This window comes from Cutaneotrichosporon cavernicola (assembly GCF_030864355.1).
Source record: "Cutaneotrichosporon cavernicola HIS019 DNA, chromosome: 4".
NCBI classification, from domain to species: Eukaryota; Fungi; Basidiomycota; class Tremellomycetes; order Trichosporonales; family Trichosporonaceae; genus Cutaneotrichosporon; species Cutaneotrichosporon cavernicola.
The window spans coordinates 1,783,528-1,804,470 of NC_083396.1; the positions used below are offsets into that span (position 1 = coordinate 1,783,528).

General features: G+C 59.1%; 11 protein-coding genes across 11 annotated transcripts; 5 read left to right on the plus strand and 6 right to left on the minus strand.

Moving 5' to 3' along the window:
- Positions 1-81: 81 nt before the first annotated feature.
- On the plus strand, positions 82-1,009 carry SDH3 (uncharacterized protein; the record flags this gene model as incomplete). Its single annotated transcript, XM_060600556.1, has 3 exons — positions 82-124; positions 252-668; positions 921-1,009. The coding sequence occupies 3 exons, from the start codon at positions 82-84 to the stop codon at positions 1,007-1,009; spliced, it is 549 nt and encodes a 182-aa protein (XP_060457138.1).
- A 218-nt stretch (positions 1,010-1,227) lies between these two features.
- CcaverHIS019_0406940 (uncharacterized protein) lies at positions 1,228-2,024 on the minus strand (the record flags this gene model as incomplete). The annotated part of the gene is made up of 2 exons (XM_060600557.1): positions 1,228-1,784; positions 1,814-2,024. The coding sequence occupies 2 exons, from the start codon at positions 2,022-2,024 to the stop codon at positions 1,228-1,230; spliced, it is 768 nt and encodes a 255-aa protein (XP_060457139.1).
- A 120-nt stretch (positions 2,025-2,144) lies between these two features.
- Positions 2,145-3,370, plus strand: CcaverHIS019_0406950 (uncharacterized protein; the record flags this gene model as incomplete). The annotated part of the gene is made up of 3 exons (XM_060600558.1): positions 2,145-2,245; positions 2,286-2,845; positions 2,880-3,370. The coding sequence occupies 3 exons, from the start codon at positions 2,145-2,147 to the stop codon at positions 3,368-3,370; spliced, it is 1,152 nt and encodes a 383-aa protein (XP_060457140.1).
- A 27-nt stretch (positions 3,371-3,397) lies between these two features.
- CcaverHIS019_0406960 (uncharacterized protein) lies at positions 3,398-4,392 on the minus strand (the record flags this gene model as incomplete). The annotated part of the gene is made up of 4 exons (XM_060600559.1): positions 3,398-3,665; positions 3,699-3,858; positions 3,896-4,178; positions 4,216-4,392. 4 exons carry the CDS (start codon positions 4,390-4,392, stop codon positions 3,398-3,400), a joined length of 888 nt encoding a protein of 295 aa, XP_060457141.1.
- Positions 4,393-4,669: 277 nt separating this feature from the next.
- Positions 4,670-7,192, minus strand: CcaverHIS019_0406970 (uncharacterized protein; the record flags this gene model as incomplete). The annotated part of the gene is made up of 13 exons (XM_060600560.1): positions 4,670-4,997; positions 5,027-5,102; positions 5,134-5,366; positions 5,405-5,484; positions 5,521-5,580; positions 5,615-5,732; positions 5,764-5,832; positions 5,864-5,938; positions 5,975-6,061; positions 6,099-6,595; positions 6,633-6,867; positions 6,900-7,039; positions 7,130-7,192. The coding sequence occupies 13 exons, from the start codon at positions 7,190-7,192 to the stop codon at positions 4,670-4,672; spliced, it is 2,061 nt and encodes a 686-aa protein (XP_060457142.1).
- A 903-nt stretch (positions 7,193-8,095) lies between these two features.
- On the minus strand, positions 8,096-8,962 carry CcaverHIS019_0406980 (uncharacterized protein; the record flags this gene model as incomplete). The annotated part of the gene is made up of 2 exons (XM_060600561.1): positions 8,096-8,746; positions 8,954-8,962. The coding sequence occupies 2 exons, from the start codon at positions 8,960-8,962 to the stop codon at positions 8,096-8,098; spliced, it is 660 nt and encodes a 219-aa protein (XP_060457143.1).
- Positions 8,963-10,241: 1,279 nt separating this feature from the next.
- On the minus strand, positions 10,242-11,767 carry CcaverHIS019_0406990 (uncharacterized protein; the record flags this gene model as incomplete). The annotated part of the gene is made up of 7 exons (XM_060600562.1): positions 10,242-10,430; positions 10,528-10,583; positions 10,921-11,117; positions 11,286-11,395; positions 11,431-11,537; positions 11,582-11,601; positions 11,706-11,767. 7 exons carry the CDS (start codon positions 11,765-11,767, stop codon positions 10,242-10,244), a joined length of 741 nt encoding a protein of 246 aa, XP_060457144.1.
- A 1,027-nt stretch (positions 11,768-12,794) lies between these two features.
- On the plus strand, positions 12,795-15,266 carry CcaverHIS019_0407000 (uncharacterized protein; the record flags this gene model as incomplete). The annotated part of the gene is made up of 6 exons (XM_060600563.1): positions 12,795-13,072; positions 13,127-13,241; positions 13,274-13,396; positions 13,454-14,821; positions 14,856-14,934; positions 15,007-15,266. 6 exons carry the CDS (start codon positions 12,795-12,797, stop codon positions 15,264-15,266), a joined length of 2,223 nt encoding a protein of 740 aa, XP_060457145.1.
- Positions 15,267-15,432: 166 nt separating this feature from the next.
- Positions 15,433-16,511, plus strand: CcaverHIS019_0407010 (uncharacterized protein; the record flags this gene model as incomplete). The annotated part of the gene is made up of 3 exons (XM_060600564.1): positions 15,433-15,761; positions 15,798-16,078; positions 16,147-16,511. The coding sequence occupies 3 exons, from the start codon at positions 15,433-15,435 to the stop codon at positions 16,509-16,511; spliced, it is 975 nt and encodes a 324-aa protein (XP_060457146.1).
- A 136-nt stretch (positions 16,512-16,647) lies between these two features.
- Positions 16,648-18,992, minus strand: dpp5 (uncharacterized protein; the record flags this gene model as incomplete). The annotated part of the gene is made up of 5 exons (XM_060600565.1): positions 16,648-16,982; positions 17,016-17,198; positions 17,235-17,405; positions 17,437-18,701; positions 18,826-18,992. 5 exons carry the CDS (start codon positions 18,990-18,992, stop codon positions 16,648-16,650), a joined length of 2,121 nt encoding a protein of 706 aa, XP_060457147.1.
- A 673-nt stretch (positions 18,993-19,665) lies between these two features.
- CcaverHIS019_0407030 (uncharacterized protein) lies at positions 19,666-20,730 on the plus strand (the record flags this gene model as incomplete). The annotated part of the gene is made up of 4 exons (XM_060600568.1): positions 19,666-19,697; positions 19,729-20,035; positions 20,293-20,563; positions 20,666-20,730. The coding sequence occupies 4 exons, from the start codon at positions 19,666-19,668 to the stop codon at positions 20,728-20,730; spliced, it is 675 nt and encodes a 224-aa protein (XP_060457148.1).
- Between the last annotated feature and the right edge of the window lie 213 nt (positions 20,731-20,943).

Here is a 20,943-nt window from a genome sequence, read left to right on the forward strand (position 1 = left end):
CCACCTGACCGTACACCGAGCCAACAACTGGCGCCAACGATCTCAACGACGTCCACTCCCCACTCCGCCGCCGCCGCCGCCATGTTCGTCGCCCGCCCCTCTCTCCTCCGCGCTGTCGGCACTGGTGCGTCTCTCCCCGTCACGCCATCTCCAGACTCGTCCGAGTTTGTGACAATGACTGTGTTCGCCTTCCTCCGTTGGCCGTTCAGCCCCGCTCCCATTCCATCTTTCTGGCCATTTGCTAACCCCAGCTCCCGCCCTCCGTGCGACCGGGCTCGCTCCGCGTGTGGCTCGTACTGCCGTCGCTCTTGGCCGCCGCGGCGTCCAGACCGAGACCATCACTCCTGTCGAGGGGTTCAAGATCCTGAACTCGCAGCGCGTGCACCGTCCCTGCTCGCCCGATCTTGCCATCTACCAGCCCCAGCTGACCTGGGTTCTCTCGAGTTTCCACCGTATCACCGGTGTCGCTATTGCTGGTGTTTTCTACCTTGGCGCGCTCGCGTTCGCCTTCCACCCCTGGTTCCCGGCCATGGACTCGACTCACGCCATTGAGTTTGTCCACAACCTCCCTGGGTGGCTCAAGACTACCGTCAAGCTTGCCGTCGCTGCGCCCCTCACGTTCCACACTTTCAACGGTGTTCGCCACCTCATGTGGGACGCCGGGAAGGGTGAGTTTGGTCGAGCTCCGCACGTGCGAGGCTTGGAGCGGAGAGAGCGGGCCGGAAGGATGAGGTTACCAGGGCTTGGGCGTCGCCCGAGAGTGCGCCGACAGGCTACCCGTACCTGTTGGGAGTGCTTTCCTCGCATACGCGGACTGAGGTTGTGCGCGGCGTGGGAGCCTCGCTCTATGCCAGTGTACGCCCTCTCTCACACCTTCCAACATGCCACCCTCTCATATGTTATGACAAAGCTGACCTCAGGCCTCACCCTCAAGGGCGTGTACAAGTCGGGCTACGCCGTCGTCGCTGCCACGGCCATCTCGACCATTTACCTCGCCTTCTTCGTGTAAACCAAAAGGTAGACTGTGTAACAGTAGCAGAGATGCGTGACATGAAGCCACGAGGTGTGGGATGGGGTGATGGTTCTTGTTTGCGCGGCTGAGGAGGTGCTCGGTCATGTGAGAAGTGCGTGCTGCATACTTGACAGCTGCTCTGTCCATTAACTGAATTGCACCTGCGACGAGATCCCGCAGTCAGATGACGATTGTTGTGTCTGTGGCATACATGTCTACCGGAACCAGGCATTAACCCCAACGCCAACACTCTCGCCCTCGGCAGAGTGCCACCACCCAGGTGGGATGAGCAGAGAGTCGCCAGGCCCCAGGCGGACCTCGCACGCGCCGTCGCGCTCAAACGCCTCTCCCAAGAGTGTTCGTAGCTGCTCCTTCTCAATGGGGGTGACGTCCTCACCCTCCCCGTCCCCCTCCCCCTGTTCCCCAAATATGCGGCGCACACTAATCGGTACAGTGGCGGTATTGGCGCGCACGGCGCTGGTCTGGAACTTGATATCGGGCGGGAGGAGGTGGAAGACCTTACTCCCAATGACCTGGGTATACAGTCCGACATTAGGATCGCGATGGAAGGGGGTAAAGCTCCCCCGCGGCCCAACCCAAAGCGTGCGACCGTAAACATCCCCCCTCGGGCCCACGTAGTGTTCCAATGGCGGCAATGTATCCCTTAGTCCTGGGAGGTCGAGGAGCGGCGCCTGGGCGAGGTATCCCACTGGCACCAAGGCCGGGTCAGCCGCCGGAATGCGACCAAGAACAAACGCATCGAGGAAGAGGCCTATGTCAGACAATTCGGGGCCGACTCACCAAACCCCATAGTCACCCGCTGCCACGCTGGGTCGGTGTATCCCCTCCCCCTTGGCGCAATCTCGACGTCGACAGCCGTATGCTCGCCGACGTCGTCGCGTAATGTCCCGAGATCAGGGGCGCTCCATCGCTCCAAACGCCACGCTATGCCGGGTAAGCGGAGTGGCCCACCGCTCGCTGAGATGTGCGCGCGCAACGCCGCGGCAGGCATGTTGGCGATGGTTGGGGCGGGGCGGATTGCGACCATCTCTCAAGCTGAATTTGAGTGACTGGGTGGAGGTGGAATGTTAACCTGTGAAACTGGACGTCATACACAAATCTCGCATTCACCATGTCGCTCACACAAGGCCAAGCCCGCGCGCTATGGCTCGCCGGCGGCTTTGCCGTCCTCACTGGTCTTCCACCTGGCTCCGAAGTCGGTCTGGACGGCACGTAAGTCTCCTCATTCACATTCATCCAGATCTGACGCCAGACTACACGCCATAGCATCCTTTGCGGGGTACAAGTTCGTCCCGCCAGGCGTGCACGCGCTCGTCTGGAGCCGTGAGGGAGCTTCCCTGCCTCTCCGCACCGCGGTGATCAAGCAATGGGCACCGCGTGAGCGTGTCGCCCTCACACTCGAGGGGGAGGGCGTGGTGATGCGGAGCGTGGACGAGGCCGAGTTGCGCGCGCTTGATCCCCAGCTCGCCCCGTACCCGTTCGCCGACCTCGAGAGCTGGAAGAAGTTGTCTGCGCCGATCAGCAAGACTGTCCTGGAAGCTGCACTCCCCGGTATAATTGACAGCCTCACCCCCGTCCAAGGAGAGGCGGACGAGATGGACGAGGTGCTGCGGAAGCGGGCGGAGCAGAAGGAGGCAGGTGAAAGTGGGAACAAGGTCGCCCTGTTGGATAAGAGCGTCGATGTGCCTCGAATCCGCCTCCCTGTCTTCGACTTGAAACGCTCGTGGCCACCCGGTGCAACAGGGGACGGGGTGACGCGCTGGTCGCGCGACAAGAGCGACCTGTGGGCGCGCACATGCTCTACACATGGCGGTACGCAGCCCTTCCTCTTCCAGGCTGACAGCAGGACCCGCCGAGTTGCTGGGGTACACGGCCCTCGCATTCATCCTCGTCACGCAAGTGTGGAACGCGCCGGCACTGGCTGCATACCGCCGCCTCATTGCCCTCCACTGCCGTGCACACGCGGCGCTCGCCGAGCCCGAGCTGTTTCCCGACGCCTTTCCCTCCCCGGAAAAGGAAAAAGGGCGCGAGACCGCGCTCGCGTTCGTCGACCTCCTCACCGCACAGATTTCTAGCCTCCCAGACCAAGCTTTTGCTGTCGAAGTGCCCGACCTCGACGTGTTCTACCTGGACGAGATTGAGGTGTTGCGACGCGGTCTCGGTGCTGCGCTGGCTGTGCGTGGATGGTGGGGGTTGGCTGGGAAGGCACAGGCCAGTTGGACGCGCTTGCAGGCGGTTGGGAGGGTGCGGGGCTGGGAGATTGGCCCGTTGCCGCAGGGAGATGAGGAGGAGGACGAGGAGGAGGGCGAGGATGCGCCAGTCGTCGTTGAAATGTAATTATATATACATCTAGATTCTACAATTCTACAGGAGCCACGGGATGGCCGCTTTCCGTTTGGCCGGGTACTCTGCGAAGGTGCGCTGGTACCACGCGTGTCCGCGGAGCGCGCGGGGGAGCATGCTCGTGACTTCGGCAAGCACGAACGCCCACGGTGCGGCGAGGAGGACGCGCGGCCACGCGCTGCTGGGGATCAAGCGAGCGACCCAAGGGGACAGCTGCAGCGACTCCAGAGGAGGCACGGTAATGAACACGTCTGGGGCGGCCGCGATCGCCAAACCAATCCATTCCAGCCTGATGTCAGCTAGCGAGCATAAGGTAGCTCACCATTCGCAGAGGTAGTTTGGGAAGGAAACGAGCGCGAACAGGCCCCCACGTGGTACGCGGTATTTGCCGCTCTGGTCCGTTGGCCCGTCGTCGTCCGCAGCGGAGACGAGGCGCTTCTCTGGGGAGCGGCGGAGGTCGTGCAGGATCTCGTCGTGGTAAACTGTGTAAGCGCATTGAGGTTTAGGGAGGGGACGTACTGTTGCCAAGGAAACCCGCTGCCCACAGCGTCATGCCGGCCCAGAACGTCACTCCGCCAGGCGGCGGGAACGCGGGCAACGACAAGCCTAGGAGGCTCGCGTTAAGCCCATTGAATACCAGTGCGGCCACAATCACGATGAGATGGAGAGGTGCGCGTCGCGGCGCGAGTAGCAGCGGACTGATCAGCGCTCGATGGGCGTAGTGGATGAGGTATGCTGCCGCGATGAGTTTGGCGCGCGGGGTCAGCGCCGCGTAATCGAGGTGTTTCCAGAAGGTGTAGGGCTGGTGTGAGCGTCCTCACTATGAGGTTGGGGCTCACCGCCACCAGCTCCATCGCGGCCCAGGCAGCGTTGCCGGGCAGGTTTAGGATCGAGGGGATGGCAAACTTGCCGAACGGGGCGTCGAGGAGCCATAGGGTTATGGGCGCGTGGATGGGGAAGATGTGGAACGCTAGAAGGAGGGGATAAAACTTGTCTGGTGGTGGTTGCGGCTGCATGGTAATTCACAGAGGGAGAAGGGAGAAGGGGAGGTCGGGAGATATGATAGCTTGCTATATATGGCGGGTCAACAACATCGGACGATGAGGGTCGGATTTTGCCATGGCGTTCACCCTGCCGGGTCCATACATCCGAACTGGATGATGACGAGTGCATCTAAACAGAGTGCGCAGTTGAAACTGCCTTCCGACTCTCTTTGCATATTTGTACAGATACTGTCCTTTTACAGTAAGATACTTCAGACTTTGCTCCGGCAAGAACCTCAGATAAGGCTCACTAACCAAGCGTGCGGTCGAGGTTGAACGCCGCCGAGATGAGTGTGACGTGTGTGAACGCCTGCGGCGTGTTGCCCAGTCCCTCGCCGCCAGGACTGATCTCCTCAGAGTACAGGCTGACGTGGTTTCCGTAACCCAGGAACTCGTTGAACATGTTGGCCGCACTTGTGAGGTACTTGCGATCATATTCGCCCACTCGCGTGAGCGCCTCAACACACCACAGCGTGCAGAGGGAAAACGCGCCCTCTGCTCCGCCGACGCCGTCGTCCGCCTTGGTCACATCGTACCGGAAGATGCTGGCGTTGACGCACAGTCCCCCCTTCTCGGGTCTATGTCAGCTCGTTCTCTGGATACGCACGATTTGAGGATCCAGTCGAGCGTCGACTTGAAGCGTGGGTCCGCGCCGTTCGAGAAGAACACGAGCGGCATGATCACTTGGTCAGCGGTATCGGTTGGCTAACTTACGAACGGCCGAGTCAAGGATGTCGTTCTCCTCGTACGACTGGCCGTAGAAGCCACGTTGGGGGTTCCAGGCACGTTTCTGGATCTCCTCGTAAAGCCAGTCACGCGTCGCCGTCCACCTAATTCGGTTCGGGCACGGCAGACTCCGCTTGTCTGCCAGGCGTAGGCCGCGGTCAAGCGCCACCCACATCATGACCTTTGAGTACGTGTAGTTTTTGACCTCACCACGAGGCTCCCTGAGTGTCAGCTGGGTCTGAATAAGATGCAGTTGTACCAGATAGACAGGTCTTTCTTGTCAACCATGGTGACAACGTAGTCGACGACCTGGCGCACGGCGACCCACGAATCCCACGACTGGTGTCAGCTACAGAAAGACAATCACAAGCTCACGAGCGGCTGGCAGAACTTTTGCGCGAGATAGATACTGTCCATGAGCTCGCCGTAAATGTCCTGCGGTCAGCCGACTCTACGGGCTAATGTTCACCAGCTGTAGGTGGTTGGCCGCGCCGTTACCGATGCGCACCGGCCTGCTGCCTCTGTGCCCGTCGAGGTGGTCGAGCTCAATCTCCGGCACGTCCTTGCCGCCGTGGATCGTGTACATACTACATTTAGATGGGCCAGCTCATCACTTACATCTGCAACGATCCGTCGTAGTTGCAGTCCTTGAGGCGCTCGAGGATGAATCCCACGAACGCGTTCGCTCTACCATTAGCAACGCCTATGCGACACTCACTCCTCCGTGAAGCCTAGGCGGATGAACGCGTAGATTGTAAAGCTCGTGTCGCGGACCCAGGTGTACCGGTAGTCCCTGGTGTCAGCTGCATTCATGCGTCGACAAGCTTACCAGTTCCGCACGCCACCGATGTACTCGGGGAGGGAGAACGTCGGCGCGGCGACAATCGCACCCGTCTCCTCATAGACAAGCATCTTGCTGCCATCAGTTTTTCCATGACATCGGAACAGCTCACAGGGTGAGTGCCGAGCGGCGCACAGCCTCCCGCCACCGTCCTTTGTACTTGCACTTGTCGATCCAGGCATTCCAGTACTCCCTTGTATCTCCGATCATCCTCTCGAGCAGCCGCTCCGACATGATGGGATTATCGCGCGGGCGGAGGAGGTGCGCTGCTTCACGGAACTGCGTGGGTGTGATGCCCAGCGCCTCGGCCTTACGGATATCGATGGCCTGCTGGATCCCGATCCAGCGCTCCCCGCGGTTGGCGTCGGTCGGCATCTCTCGCAGGACAAAATACACGGTCTGCCCCTCTCGAAGCGTAAAGTCGGCGACAGCTGCGTCACCGAGCAGCTCGCGATGCGCGAGCTTCTCTTTATAGATCGTGAGTTCCGGCATCGGCGCATCGCTCGTGTGCGTGCACAGGTGGCGCAGATCCAATGTCAAGTCTCGCGACTTGAAAATGACCTTATTGTGTTTCTGGGACAGGCCTACCGCCGAGTCATCATCCACGATCTAACGTCAGCCAGCCCCGAGTCCTCAGACAGCCTACCTCGACAGTGTGCTCGTCGCGCCCGTAGTTGAATGCAGGCGCACATTCCATCCGGTACTGCACCGTGCCGTGAAGACACTCGACCTTGCGGATAAGCCAGGGAAGGACGCCACGGTCCTGTGTCCCGCTTCTGTTTGCGCCCTTGGGCACGAGGAGGTCAGTGACGAGTCCAACACTCTCCTCCGACAAGAACTTGGTGTGCAAGATGTTCGTGTTCGGGGCATAGTGCTGTTTCCTGGTCATCAGCGCCGCTGGACAGGGACGCACGGCCGGAAATCAGTGGTCGGCGTGACGAAGAAGTGTCCACCCTTGTTAGCGTCGACGATGCGGGCAAACACGCTCGGTGAGTCAAAGTGCGGTATGCACATGCTCTCGATCGAACCGTCGAGGCTCACGCACGCCGCGGTCTGGCTTTAGCTTCATCAGAATGGACGCACCCGCAGGTTTCCGATGAGTGCATAGTCCTGCTGTTAGCCGTAGGAAGGACGAGGACGCACAGCGATGGACGAGATGCGCCGCCCGGCGATGTCGTAGTGCTCGGCGGGGCGCTGGCAGGACATGCTGAAGGCGTGGTGCGAGCGGATACTGCTAGCGGGACGGCTTGGGGGTTGCAAGTCCTCGCCGGATGGTAGGGGTACTCGAATGTCGGCTGGCATCAGGAGCTGGCGATCAGGCGAGTTGGGTTGTTATGGTTGTCGTTGAGGCGAGTGGGGCTTGGGATCGGCGACGTCGGCACCGAGGCGCACCATCATTCCGCTCACAAAGGTCGCAGAAGCCAAGAGAACGACAGTTGTCACCTTGACGTCATGACATGATATTACGTCCATCATTCCCAGGATGGCAAAAGATATGTTCTGGACGAGTTAGGAATCGAACCAAAGACCTTTCCAAATCCACGCTCCTAAAGGCCGGAGAATGCGAATGGAACGCTCTACCAACTGAGCTACACGCCCGTCAGATCACGTTTGAACCACGTGCAACCCACGTGACGTAAGACTTGTTGTTGGGTTTAGCCCGGTGTAATTGGTGGGGCTACCTGGTAGCTGGTAGTGTGAGTGGATGTGATGTTCCCATTTCCTGCATTCTGTTGAACCGCAATATTGGAGAGTGGTTGCTGAACACAGAACGGCGATCCCACTTGAGGAAGCGTTCAAGGAGGCCAAGCAGTACCTCGCTGACGCCGTCATGCTCGTTCCCTGTATGGCATCTTGCGTTGCTCCAATCGTTTGCCATCACATGCCACGTCCTTTGGCTTGTCAGAGAGTGCGAGATGAGGAATCGGTGTGGAACCAACATCGCGGTATACAAGCCCAACTACGACACGCCGATTCAACAACACAAAGCCGCATTCTTCGAGTAAGCGACTCCGCATCACACTTGTAAACGCAACCTGCAAGTTTCATTCATTCCTTTATCTATGTACTTGTCGACGTTCCACCCGTCTTCAGCATACTATTCCAAGCTTAGTAGTTGTCCTGGCCGCCACCGTAACCACCCTGGCCGCCCTGCTGGCCGCCACCGTAACCGCCCTGGCCGCCCTGCTGGCCATAGCCGCCGCTCTGCTGGTTGCTAGAGCCGTAGCTGTCGTCGTTACCACCACCCGACGAGCCGAAACCGCCCGACTGGGTCTGGTTCGAGCCATACGAGTCGTTGTTGTCACGACCCCCGGAGCCGAAACCGCCCGACTGATTCTTAGAACCATAGCTGTCGGTGTCGCGCCCCGAGGAGCCATAGCTGTCGTTGTTGTCACGACCCGACGAGCCGAACCCTCCACCGCCGGACTGGTTGTCACGACCCGACGAGCCGTAGCTGTCATTGTTGTCGCGGCCCGACGAGCCAAAGCCGCCACCGCCGGACTGGTTGTCACGGCCCGACGAACCGAAGCCGCCGCCGGACAGGTTGGAGGAGCCGTAGCTGTCGTTGCCGCCGGACAGGTTGGAGGAGCCGTAGCTGTCGTTGCCGCCAGACAGGTTGGAGGAGCCGTAGCTGTCGTTGCCGCCGGATTGGTTGGAGGAGCCGTAGCTGTCGTTGCCGCCAGACTGGTTGGAGGATCCGTAGCCGCCGGCGCCGCCACCGCCGGACTGGTTCGAACCGTAGTTGTCGCTGCTTCCGAACTGGGGTCAGTGGAGGTTGTGGGAATGAAGAAGATGGAGGGAGAGAGCGACCGAGGCAAGGTGGGGAAGGAAGGGGGTGACTCACACCACCCGACTGGCCCTGCTGACCCTGCTGGCCCTGCTGGCCCTTCTGAAGCTGCTCCTCCACAGTGTTCTTGATCTTGTCTAGGAGCTGGTGTGAGGACCAGTATCCTCGAGAATACTCACGCCGGACATGTTTGCTAGTTGTTTGTTTGTTTGTTTGGGTGAGGAAGAGAGAGAGAGAGATGTGATGACGTGCAGCGAGATGCGCGAAGGGTGATTATAAGTGGGTGGGAAGGTGGGGGGAAAGGCTTGCCTTGCCTGGCTACCAGCTAGATGGTGTGCTTTCATCCCACGCACAACCCGGCTCTCATGTCGCCACGCTGCGCAGCCTTGGTTGACATGGCCGGGTTGCCGCAATGAGCTGCCTCTGGTCCTCAAAATCCTCAACCTAGAGCTTGCCTGACATGCCTTGAATGCTTTGAATAGCCTCGACGTGCTGCGCTCGATCGACATTCGGCCTAGTCTAGCCACTATAGCCACACTTGATGAGAATGGTTGCAACGTGCGTCCTCGGCGATCAATGACGTCGTCAACGGTACGGTACCGCCTGCAGATCCTGTCCCATGTTCCCAACTCTCACCCTCGCCTCTGATTCCCCCATCCCATGTAGTAGATCTGGGATTGAATTACCTCGCCCTGGGTTGTTTGAATGGACAGGTAACCGCAAGAGATGGGGATGACATGCCGCGGGCAAGTGTGGTAACCTAGCCCTGTCACGCAGTGACCGTCGCTGCGCTAGATTGATGAATTCCAGACTCGGTTCTGCCTGGAAGCCTCGAGGTCACGGCTATATGTCGTGCGCAGCGTGTAGCGCAGCCCAAGTTGCGGAAGTGTCTGGCGGAAACGAGGCTCATCTAACCGCGGTTATGACGCTTGGTGACGCGGTGACGTCGGAAGCTGAAATGCAGGCACTCATGCTCAATGCTCTCCTGCTCCTAGGTCAGAGGCCTGCCGATCACTCCCATGTACCCTATATCTTGTCATTGCACACGTAAAGCACGTTCATCTCTCTCATGCACTCTTGAATCTTGGATAATGGATCATGGTACCTATCATAGTGTAACCATGGCGCAACGTGTCTTATGTCTGTATGTCTCAACCTCGGTGATTAAACGCGCAATCACACGTGCAATCACACCCGCCTTGCGTCTCTGCTCTAACCATCGGCCATCAACCATCCTCCTTCTGAAATGCCTATAACCGCCTACACATGATGAGCACATATCATCCCTGTAATAGTATATAGTCTAGCTGTGCTCGTACAAACAATCAGGAGCCACGATATCAACAGACCAGTGGCCTCACGCCAACCAGGTCCTCCCACTAAATGATACAAACACAACAACACTCCCACACCGGGGAGGATTTGGGTCCCTCAAGGATCCACTTTCGCTGATCCGGTATCCCCAAGTCAAGGAGACATGGCAAAAATCGCGCCCGGTGACTTTCCACCTTCCGACGTGGGGGGCGTGGGCGTCTGGGTGATCGCCACGGGCTTGGCTGGGTTCGGGTGCGTCGAACGTCGCTCAACGAGGCGCGCCTCGGGATCTTCAAAGCCGCCCTGGAAACCAAACTCGCACACCTCTGCGTTCCGCCACCTCTATCCAAGTCAGCGTGGGAAAATACGGAATGTCGGACGGAACATGGAAAACGACAAACGCGTCGCGTCCCCATGTCCCATCTGTAATGTTACTCACCCTAGACGAGTGGTGCCCGTCGACAATGTAGCGCAGAATATCGCCGTGCGCAACCACTGTGGGTTAGCTGCTGAAAACCAAACGGGGAAACGACTCGAAGCGAGCAGCAAGCCAAACTCGCCTCGCCACCCTCCCAATACCAAAGTAGCACAATGCCACATGTCCGCATGCCAAACCGACTCGCTCTGCCAAATGAGGCGAATAACGCAAAAGGAGGCATGCCAAATGGCCGAATTCTGGCCCTGGATGCAACTCTGGCGGCTCTGCAGTACTGGAGCGCCGATCTCCAGCTGGGACGCAAGGTGATTGGCTTGTGCTTGCCATTGCCGCACATCACCCTAGTCTCGCACCACCGCCATTACACAAGGCCCAGAACAATTTTTTGGTACTCACAGACAATCTCCTCCTCTGGACGGTCGCGAAGCCATTTTCTCACGAGCTCGGCACGCTCGGCCGCGCGCTCGGGGTCGAAAATGCCCTGCTTGGACGCATAGTCGGGCGAGAGGCCCGTAAAATCGAGGCCAGAGAACATGCCATCCATCGACGACGCCAATTCCTCGCGCGGATGCAACGGTGTATCGCATGGGAGGCTGGTGTGAGCCGCTGGCTGTGGCAATGATGGGGAGATGGCGTTGGGTGGGGGGTCGGGAAAAATTGAGGCGCAAGTGCCACGCTCCGCTCAGGCACGCGGAACCTATGCCCCACAAACTCCCCACCCGAAGGTCCCGCCCGGCTTGGTGGACGCGTTGATGACTCACTCCTCAACCTCTTGCGCAATGTCAAGCAAGACGACCTGCTTGCCCTCAGATTCTAGCCTGCGCTTGAGCTCAGGAAATGCGATGAGTGTCGTCTCCATCGTGCGACGGAGCTGGGATCAGCGGGAGCTTGAGGTGAAAACCGTACTGGGGAGGTGACGAGGAGCTGCGCGGTCCCCTGGAGACCGCCAACGGTTTCGTCTTGCAAGCGGGTAGCTTGGCGGCGTCCAACGGGCGTCAATGACGGGTCGTGAACTGACGTTAGAGGGGCGCAATGCATTGAATAGGGTGTGACGCACTGGACCAGTCACTGAACACACTGCCGCCGTCAGCCTCTGATTTGGGTGTGTGATGGTCACGCGCGCCATCCATCACCAAATTGTGAATTGGGTGAATTGGGTGGCGGAGGTGACGAATACTCACTTGTGTTCTGCTTGTGCGTGACGCACAAGGAAGATGCGCTTACTGGCCGGGCTGTGCGACATGTCTGCAGTGTTGCAGGCGATGGTTGTCGTAGAGGCTCGATGGTGGGGAGTGATGAAGACAAGAGGTGAATGTTGTGTATGGGTTGTGTAAGAAGTGCGGGGAAGTGGCTTGTTTTCTGGGTATGTATGTGTGTGTGCATAGGTTGATCTCTGTGGAGCCAAGAGGATTGATGAGTGAGTGAGGCCAAACCAGACCCGACTCGGGCATGCGGGCAACGGCCTTGTGTAGATACCAAGCCGTAGCCGTAGGTCATGATGACCGTGGGGGAAGAAGGGTTAAGATTCTCTAAACTTGCGTGATAGGCTGCTAGGGTAATCCATATTCTGATTCGTAACCACTGCCAAACTCCCAAAGGGGCTGTTTTGATACCATAAAGTCGCTACTTAGCCGGCGGTCCGGACCCGCAATGGTCACCAGGTCAACTTTGTACTCTTACCCCCGGTAACCAGGAATTGGATCTTGCCGAGTTCTAGTTTACTTCCGCTCTCACCCTAGCTTATACGGTGGGAGTTCCGGTATAGAATCAACGGAGCTCCATGACTTGGGTTTAATACGTTTGATCACGTACTTTCGGTGATCTAATCCGAGGAGTTGAACGCGGAACCAACTTGTTGAAACCAAATCCACACCCGCTCATCTGTTTACCGGCCCCCCCCCACTTGATCACTTGAGTCGCTTGAGTCACTTGAGTCACTTGAGTCACTTGAGTAATCGAGTTGCAATGAAAAGATTCGGTCCAACTTTTACCCCGAAACGTTGTTCACCCAAGTCCTAAGGCTGATCGGCTGAGGTACTTGTGTCAGAGCCAAAGTTTGAAAGTAGTGAGTAGAGAGAGAGAGAGAGTACGTAAAAGTGCGGTGACTTAGAAATCTCGTTCCTCACCATCCGATTCCGGTCACACCTGACCCGATCGTCCCCAACCCCTACCCCCTCACCCCCTTACCCCACCATCACATCCACGTCCCGAGTCACCTCTCGGCTTTTGCACACCATCAACTAGCCGGCGGCCACCTCCGGGATGCGACCATGAACCTGCTGGGCGCTGACCACCTTCCTTCCCTAGCCCACTTTGTCGTATTCAACCCGACACTTGCGCGGAAACCTCCCAAAAACAAAGATGCCGCACTTTCCGCCGCCGAACGGGAGCCCCGACAGCAGGCAGAGGAGCGCGACCGTGACCTTGAGGATGACCTACGCGAGGCCGCTCAGATAGTATTCTACACTGCCCGCAACGCCGGCGGTGTGAGCCGAGATCGCATGCTTAGGCAGGTCGGCCTCGCCAAAGGCCTCATGGGATTTGCCGAGTGAGCCTCAGCCACAATAGCCAAGTCACCGTCGGACAATGACTGACCCCGCAGCATGGTTGTTGTCGATGCCGCGGCCGATACCAACGCGCCCGTTTACTGGGCGATTCGTGCGCAGCACCAACGACTACTCGTTTACTCACCCGAGCCTGACTGGTTCATCTACATTGTGTGTTTTGCCTCATTCCGAACTGACGCAAGAATATCTCACTACCACGCGACAAGGACAAGGATGCCAAGGACAAGGACGCGCCGGCTCCTCCGCCTGCGCCCTCTGACTGTATGCTCGTCAAAGGGTTGCAGCGAGGGTACGAGGATTTCTGCGTGCGTTCCCAACCTCAACCTTCCCTCTGACCCAACCTTCCTTGCATCTAACGACAGTTGCTTCATGCCTCTCTCGAGTCCCACCTCCCGCCAACACCTGCGTTCTCGTCACTCCTCGAGCGCTACTGGACGCGCTTCGCTTTCGGCTTTGAGGCAGCGTACCTGAGCCCCGGTCCAGCGTATCCGCTCCAGACATGGCTCAATGGTTGGCCCGCCGAGCTCGACGACGAGGCGCTGCGTGACGCGCTCACTGCTCTTATTCAAGGTGATGCTGGCGCCGGCCTCGTGTCCCCGAAGAGACCGCTCATGACCACCGGCACTGTGCCGCGAGGTCGTGAAGGCGAAGCACTTACCCGCTTCCTCCTCGGACGCCTCGTTGCACTTCCGCCTGTGCCGGCGCCCAAGCCCGAGCGCCACTCCCTCGGCTTCGGGTTCGGGAGAAGAAAGCCGCCGCCCTTGAAGAAGGATCTGCTCAAGGTCTTGGAAGCGGAGCCGCGGAAGACGTCATGGGGCCTTGCATCCCCGCTGTCATGGGTGGGCTTTGCGGCGTCCGCTCCCGCGTCTCGGACAGCCACGCCCGTGCCTGTCCCAACACCAGCGCCCACTGCCGCTCCGGGGCTGAGCAAAAGTGTCGACGACAAGACCAAGGTTGAGCGCGCCACGCCCAGACCCACCGGCGCAGCACATAAGCCCCGCTGGCCAAGCCTGGGTCTCTCATTTGGCGATGCTGTTGGCAATGTGGGCGCTGCGTTTGGGCTATCGTCGTCGCCCAAGCCGGAGAGCAGACTCAGCCAGGAGATTAGACGAAATGGGACCGCGACGCCAGCCGAGAGTGAGGCGAGTGATGGGAGTGATGCGAGGCAGAGCGAGGAGAAGGGAGATGGGGACCGGGCTGGTGGTGAAGAGGAGACAGCCAAGCCGGCCGAAAGCGACCCCAGTGAAACGAAGAGTAATGAGAAACAGACTGAGGAAGTCAAAGGGGTCGCGACTGATGGTCGTGAAGCCGAACCGGAGGACACCCCTAATCCTGCCGCACTCTACGCAGGCAGCGAAGCCTCGCCGACACCGTCTGCCACCGAGGACCATCCCGCGGGCATTGCGGCAACGCCACTGGAGACGACGCCCGGCGACACACAAGCCCCGACACCCGTCGCGACACCTGCCGAGTTGCCCGTCGAGACCTCAGCCGAACTGCCTGACCAAGCGACCGAGTTGGCCACCGACGTGCCCCTGCCCCCGCCTCCATCTTTCAACCTCACGCGCTCTGACTCTCTCGCACTGAGCCTGGATGACGCAGCATCCGTCACCGGCTCTCAGGCATCCGTCGCGGACCTCGACGCCGCGATCCACTCCGATGTCGACATGGCGTGGGAGAGCCGCACCATCTACCTCGCAGGTCAGCAGCGACGGCTATGTTGGGTTGTCGTAAGTAACGACCGCAGGTGATAATTGACGACAGCGCGAGCGCACTCTGCTCTTCTTCATCTGCCCGCACGGCGAGGACGACGATGTGCTGCCATCCGCGACGGCCGCGCTCTGTGTTTTCGCGGCCTATTCCTCCCATACAGAGACAGAGAAGGAGAAGGATAGAGAGAAACCAGACACGACAGTGTACCACGCCGGCAGTGTGGCAGAGTCTGCAGGGAGCATGGACACCACCGAGTCAGGCACGCTCGCTGCACTCCGAGGCTTCCTCCTCTCGGGCATAACGGCGGTGTTGGCGCAGACGCCTGGTGGCAAGTTTGCCATTGCCAAGAGTGCAGAGGAGGGTGACGGGGAGCTATATGCTCTCACGGGGCGGAACGCGAGTTTGACGGACGCGGAGCGCGTCGTGCGTGAGTTTGCGCTCGTCCGTCCAGAGTTTACATAGATCTGTAGCTTAGTAATGCAGCATATTAATCGAGAAAGACATTTTCATGACGATGCGGTATTGCCCGGTTTTCACTACGTCATTCGGTTGCGAATGTTGTCATCTCATCCAAGCTACTTGAACTCCAGCTCCAGTCTTGACCTGTCATATCGCCACCTTACCAACCATGCCCAAGCTCCGCGTCCTAATCAGCACGTCCACAGCTTATCCACCGAGCACACAATGCGTGGTAAACGGCCCGCCCGCGCGCGTGAGGACAGAGCACTTTGAAGGAGAGATCAGTGTCTTCATCAAGGGCTTTGAGAGCGACGGTGACGAGGGGGATGAGGGGGAAGCGTTCTTCTCATCCCGTCCAGAACTGACATACGCCCTCGTCGTGCGCGGTCGATACCTCGACAATGTGGGTGGTGACGATTTGGTATTTGGCAACGTGTTTGAGCGCCCGATCCGCGACTCGTTACCGTGGGGCACAGCGATAGCTACGCGGTTCATGCAGTGCGTCTCCTCTTACCTTACCTTGTGTTGACACAGCTTCGTCGACCCAACCCTCGAGCTCGACGTATACGCCGATAAACCGTGGGCTCTCTCCCCGGTATTGGCGACGATGAACCGTCTCTCCCTGACTAAAGAGGAGGCACCCACCGCCATGGGAATCTTCCGTGCTGTCGAAGAGGACGCACTCCACATCCTGGATCGGCCTGAGACGAGTATATCGGATCGCCGAAAGTGCTTTGGAACAGCAGAGAATCGCGAGCGTATCACTTTTGATAGCTCGCTCCAGACGGGGATGGAGTTTGGGTCTGGGTTGCTTGGTGAGTCTCTTCTCTCTCACTCCCAGACTCCTACACGCCCAGTCTCTGGTCAGAAGCGCTCACACCAGACTTGGCGACCCTCTCTGTCACGCTTCCGAATTCCTTCCCGCTCTCCGTGTCCCTCCTGTCGTACTGGGATGGCCAGCCGGTCATATATGTCTGTCGCCGGCGCAGTGAGAACCCCGTCACGCCCGAGGGGATGTATTGGAGCGTGGCGTTTGAGATCGTCGATGAAGAGGCTATTGCCGCGCTTGAGAAGCGGGGGAAGAGCGTCCTCGCGCTCCAGGTTAAGGAGCCCGTCGACCAGGCCGCCGAGGCCCCCAAGCCTCTTGCCTCTGAGGCAATCCCACCCAATGTCAAGGCCGAGACTGGGCCAGGGCCGGCTGACCGGGGTAACGCTGCAGACGACAGCCTTAGTGACGACATCGACTAGCCGATGATAGAGCAGCATGATGGAGTCGTATTTTGTATCCATATTCCATGTCTACTTTGATTGTTCTTCGACCACTTATAGTCCTTCTCTGCCGCGAGTGAATGCCTCTCGCTTCGCTTGAGATGAGGCTGGTCGACTACTTCTTACCATGCCCGACGTGCTGGTCGAGCCAGCGCAACACCTCGGTGTGCCATCGGCGAGAGTTGTGCGGCTTGAGTACCCAGTGGTTCTCATCTGGGAAGTAGAGGAAGCGGCTCTCGATGCCCTGGAACTGCAACGCGGTGAACGTGGCAATACCCATGCTCTCAGAAAGGCGGAAGTCGAGGCCGCCCTGCACAACGAGCGTCGGTGTCTTCCAGTTGCTCACGTGGTTCATTGGGTTCCAGCGCTCGTAGTTGTCGCGCACGTCCATCGGCGAGCCCTCGAACTCGCGCAGCGGGAACCACAACTCCTCAGTGCTGAAAAAGGTGTCTCGTCGTCAGCTCGTCCGAGTCTCAAACATACCAGTCGTGCTGAGCATGCCATCGTGGTACACCATAGCCTTGAAGCCGAACGAGTTGTGTCCGTTGATCCAGTTGACCATGAAGCCACCGTACGAGGCGCCCAGGGCCACAGTGCGGTTCTTGTCGATCTGCGGGTACTTGTCCAGCGCGGCGCCATAGCCAATCAGCAGGTCCTGGTATGGGCCTGGTGTCAGCTCGGACCAGAGTTACAGTAGCTCACGGTCGCCCCAGTGGTTCTGGATCCGGTCGCAGAACTCCTGGCCGTACCCCGTCGATCCGGTCGGGTTAACGGCAACGACAAAGTAGCCGGCCGACGCGTAGACGGCGGGGTTCCAGCGCGTCGACCACGAGTCGTCCCACGCGCCCTGCGGACCACCGTGGATGAGGAACGCTGCTGTCAGTTGATCCAAAATTGGACTTACCAAGCGGATACGATCCAGCCTTGTCGTCCTTGCTCCAGCCGCGCGGCTTGAGGACCCACGCGTGGACACGGAAGCCGTCGACGCCCTCGAACCAGATATCCTCCGGCTTGTGCCCGTCGAGGCGGCCAGCAATGTGTGCCTCCGAGTAGTGAGTGATCTGGAAGACCTGCTCAGCAGGGCGCTTGTGCGGGTCGTGCCCCGGTTCGTCGCCCTCCTCGAGGTCGAGGAAGAAGATTTCTGTTGGGTGCTGCATTGACGAGCGCGAGATAAGGAACGTTGAGTGATTGAGAGGGTCGATGGAGCTGGTAGAGCCGTCGAAAAGAAGCGGCACGGGCAGCTTGCCAGCGGCCGGGAAATGGTACGGCAGCACGCGGCCCTTGTACTCGGCCGTGCCGTAGAGCGAGCTGCTGTCGGCGGACCATACGAGGCTGTCAGGAGAGCGGTCCCAGTTCTTCGTCCACGCCTCCGTCTTGGAGCTGGCAAACGTATGCACGGTCACGACGCGCTTATCGCTCTCGTATCCGTCCTCGGCCATCTGGAGCCACGCAAGTTTGGAGCCGTCGCCGCTGAGCTCGACACCGCTCACGGCGCCGAGCTTGCCCGGTGTGATATGCGCAGGCTTGTCACCCAGCTTGTCCAGGTTCACAACATATACCTCCATGCGGGTGTGGGTCGCGACACTGATGTCGTTGGGCTTGAGCGCGACGGCGACGGAGTTGCCGCGGAGCGAGAACTCGGAGATCGCGTCCATCTGCGAGTACAGCCCCGTGCCCTTGAGGATATTCTCAAACTTGCTGCCACTGAACGCGCCGTCACGGTTGCTGAGCCGCGCCAAACCCAGTGTATAGATGCGGCCCGGAATGCGCCACGTGTCCCAGTGGCGCACGAAGAGGTCGTCGAGCACGAGACCCGAGTCGCCGCGGTCCTCGTAGGCCTTGTCGCCAGCGCCAGTCTTGTCGAGGTCGAGGTTGGCCTCCCACACAGCCGCAGAGAAGACGAGCGCGCCACTGTCAGAGTCGTACTGCAGCCCGCTGGGCTCGGTGCCCTCGGGGAAGTCGAGGACTTTGGTCGGTTCCGTGGTTGCTGCGCCGATCGAGAATTGGAGAAGTGCCGAGCCATTGACGTACGCTACCGTGTCTTTGGAGAGCCAGATGAAGTCGTGACCCTGCGAAGTCGGCGCGGTCCAGATCTTGCGGATGCGCTTGTTGTTCTCCTTGAGCTGCTCAAGGCCGTCAAGGTCTAGGATGTTGAGGGTGCGGGACATGCTAATGTCAGCGCGGGTTGGGAGAACACGAGAAAGGCAAGGCCCGGGAGGCGGTCAGCTCGACGTTCCAAGGCCGCCAACTCGAATCACGGCTGGACATTGCCCCACCAGAGTAGTCCACTCACGTGTCGTCTGCCTCGTTCCACTGGTCTACCACACTAATGGCATGTAATCCGTCCGGCGAAGCAATGGCTGCCTGTGGCCGCGGAGTGCTCAGCATGTCCACGGGGGTGAACTGCTCGACCGCATTGGCGGCTACGAGCCCGAGGAGGGTGAGGAGTGGGGCGAACATTGTTCTTGCGGTGGGCTACGTCGGACTAGGTCGTCCCCACTGCTTATATGGGACTTTGCGGTCTGCCAGAAGCACGAGGTTGGGCACCACGAGGTACCGAGCTTGATATTGTGTTGGGGCTTAGTCGGTGGTCGTCAGCAGAACAGTCAGAGCTAAAAGAGGCGGAATAGATGATGCCAAGAAGGCCGAAAGAGGAATGTAGCAGATGTAATCGTATGGTCAGACAAGGCAGGCACGTCTTGTCAGATGGTGACGTCGTGATTTATTGCTCCGCGTGGTCGCCATGTTATTCTCACGTGTTGGTCAAGATGAAGGGCCAGGGAGGCTGACAACTCGGCGCCCGGACGACCCGCGGCCGACTTGGAAGCCGCTTCAAGTGGGCGTGTGGTCGGGTTTCGGCCCTATCCCAAGTTTGTCTACTATACTAGTAGTTTGTAACAAGTTAGACAGTACTAGTTACGAACTACAAAGGAGCAGGCCCTCCCACTTTGTCTCCCCCGGCAATCACAGTACGCGGCCAATCCACGATTTAGCCAGCCCACACCATTACACCGGCATCCCCGACGCCGACATCCATCTCATCTTCTTGATATCATACCTCTCAACTCCACCCACTCTCCTTCATTGTCAGCCAGCCAGCCAGCCAGCCCCGACCTCAGTGTATTAGTTCACCATGTCGTCCGCGATTCAGAAATGGGTTATGGAGTGAGAATCCTAACAGACAGAGCTAACCCAGCCCGGCGAACCACGACTTTCTCGCGATTGTCAAGGGCGCCCGCAACGGTCTCGTGTACGGGTGCAAGGTGCGGTTCCCGCATGCGTTGGTCATGGCTGCCCTCTTCTCGCACAAGCCGTGGAGCACGCGGATTCACGGTATCCTGACAGCGACCCGGACGCACGCAATGAGCCTCGCCAAGTTTGCGGTGGTTTACAAGATCATGCTGCTCGTGCAGAAGCGGCTGAACGGGGGTATGGAGCGTGATCTCGACACGTTTGTCGCGGGTGGGATCGGCGGTTACACCGTGTTTGGGGATCGCACACCGGTGAGTCGGCGCAACAACGGAAAGATGGTGGGAGGAGTGGAGGGTTCTCACACGCGCCACTGCTTGGGACAGCCGGGCTTGAACGCTTGGCTTGGTTTGCCTTGTCATGCATTGCAAGCCTTGCGAGATTTTTGCAAGCAAGCCAGTTTTGTACCTCGGCGTGCTCGGTACTGCCTGCTCGCTTGGAATTTGAGCAGCCTTGAAACTCAATCAGCTCTCCGCAGACCAGTATCAACCACTGCAACCGCTAACTCCAGATCAATGAGCAAATCGTGCTGTATATCATGTCGCGCGCCATCCTCTCCTTCATCCCGCGGCTCTACAGCAACTCGCCAAACCCACCCAAGACGCCGTGGCAGCCCCTCGACCACCCCCTTCCATCCCTTACCAGCCCCGAGGCCAACCCGCGCCCGATCCCCCCGGCAAACATTCCGTTTGCCATCGTCGCATCCCTCTCCTGGGCAGCGGTCATGTACATGTTCCGCCACCGTGGCGAGCGCCTCCAGCCTGGCATTATCAACTCGATGCGTGAGTCGGCGAGTCGAGCGCAGCTCCTGAGCGCCCGGAAAGGGAAAGGGCTCGTGCGGCTTGCGGCGGGGAAATTGGTGACCACGGACATACTGACACCAGGTTACATCTACCACGAGTCGGACACTTGGACTTCGCTCAAGACACTCCTCTGGCACAACAAGTAGGCTGGAGTCGAACGCAGGCAGACAAACCAGGCAGACAAGGCAGACAAGGCAGTGTTGGTGTGCGGCACAGCACCCGAGGTGCAGTCGCGTGCCGCTTAGACGCTCTATAGTTGTATCATCATCACGATGTAAGCGGGTCGCATCGGCCTGACCGACACGGTCTGACAGCGGCGTGGGTGACCGCGGTCTCATCAGCGTGATGATAACGCTGGG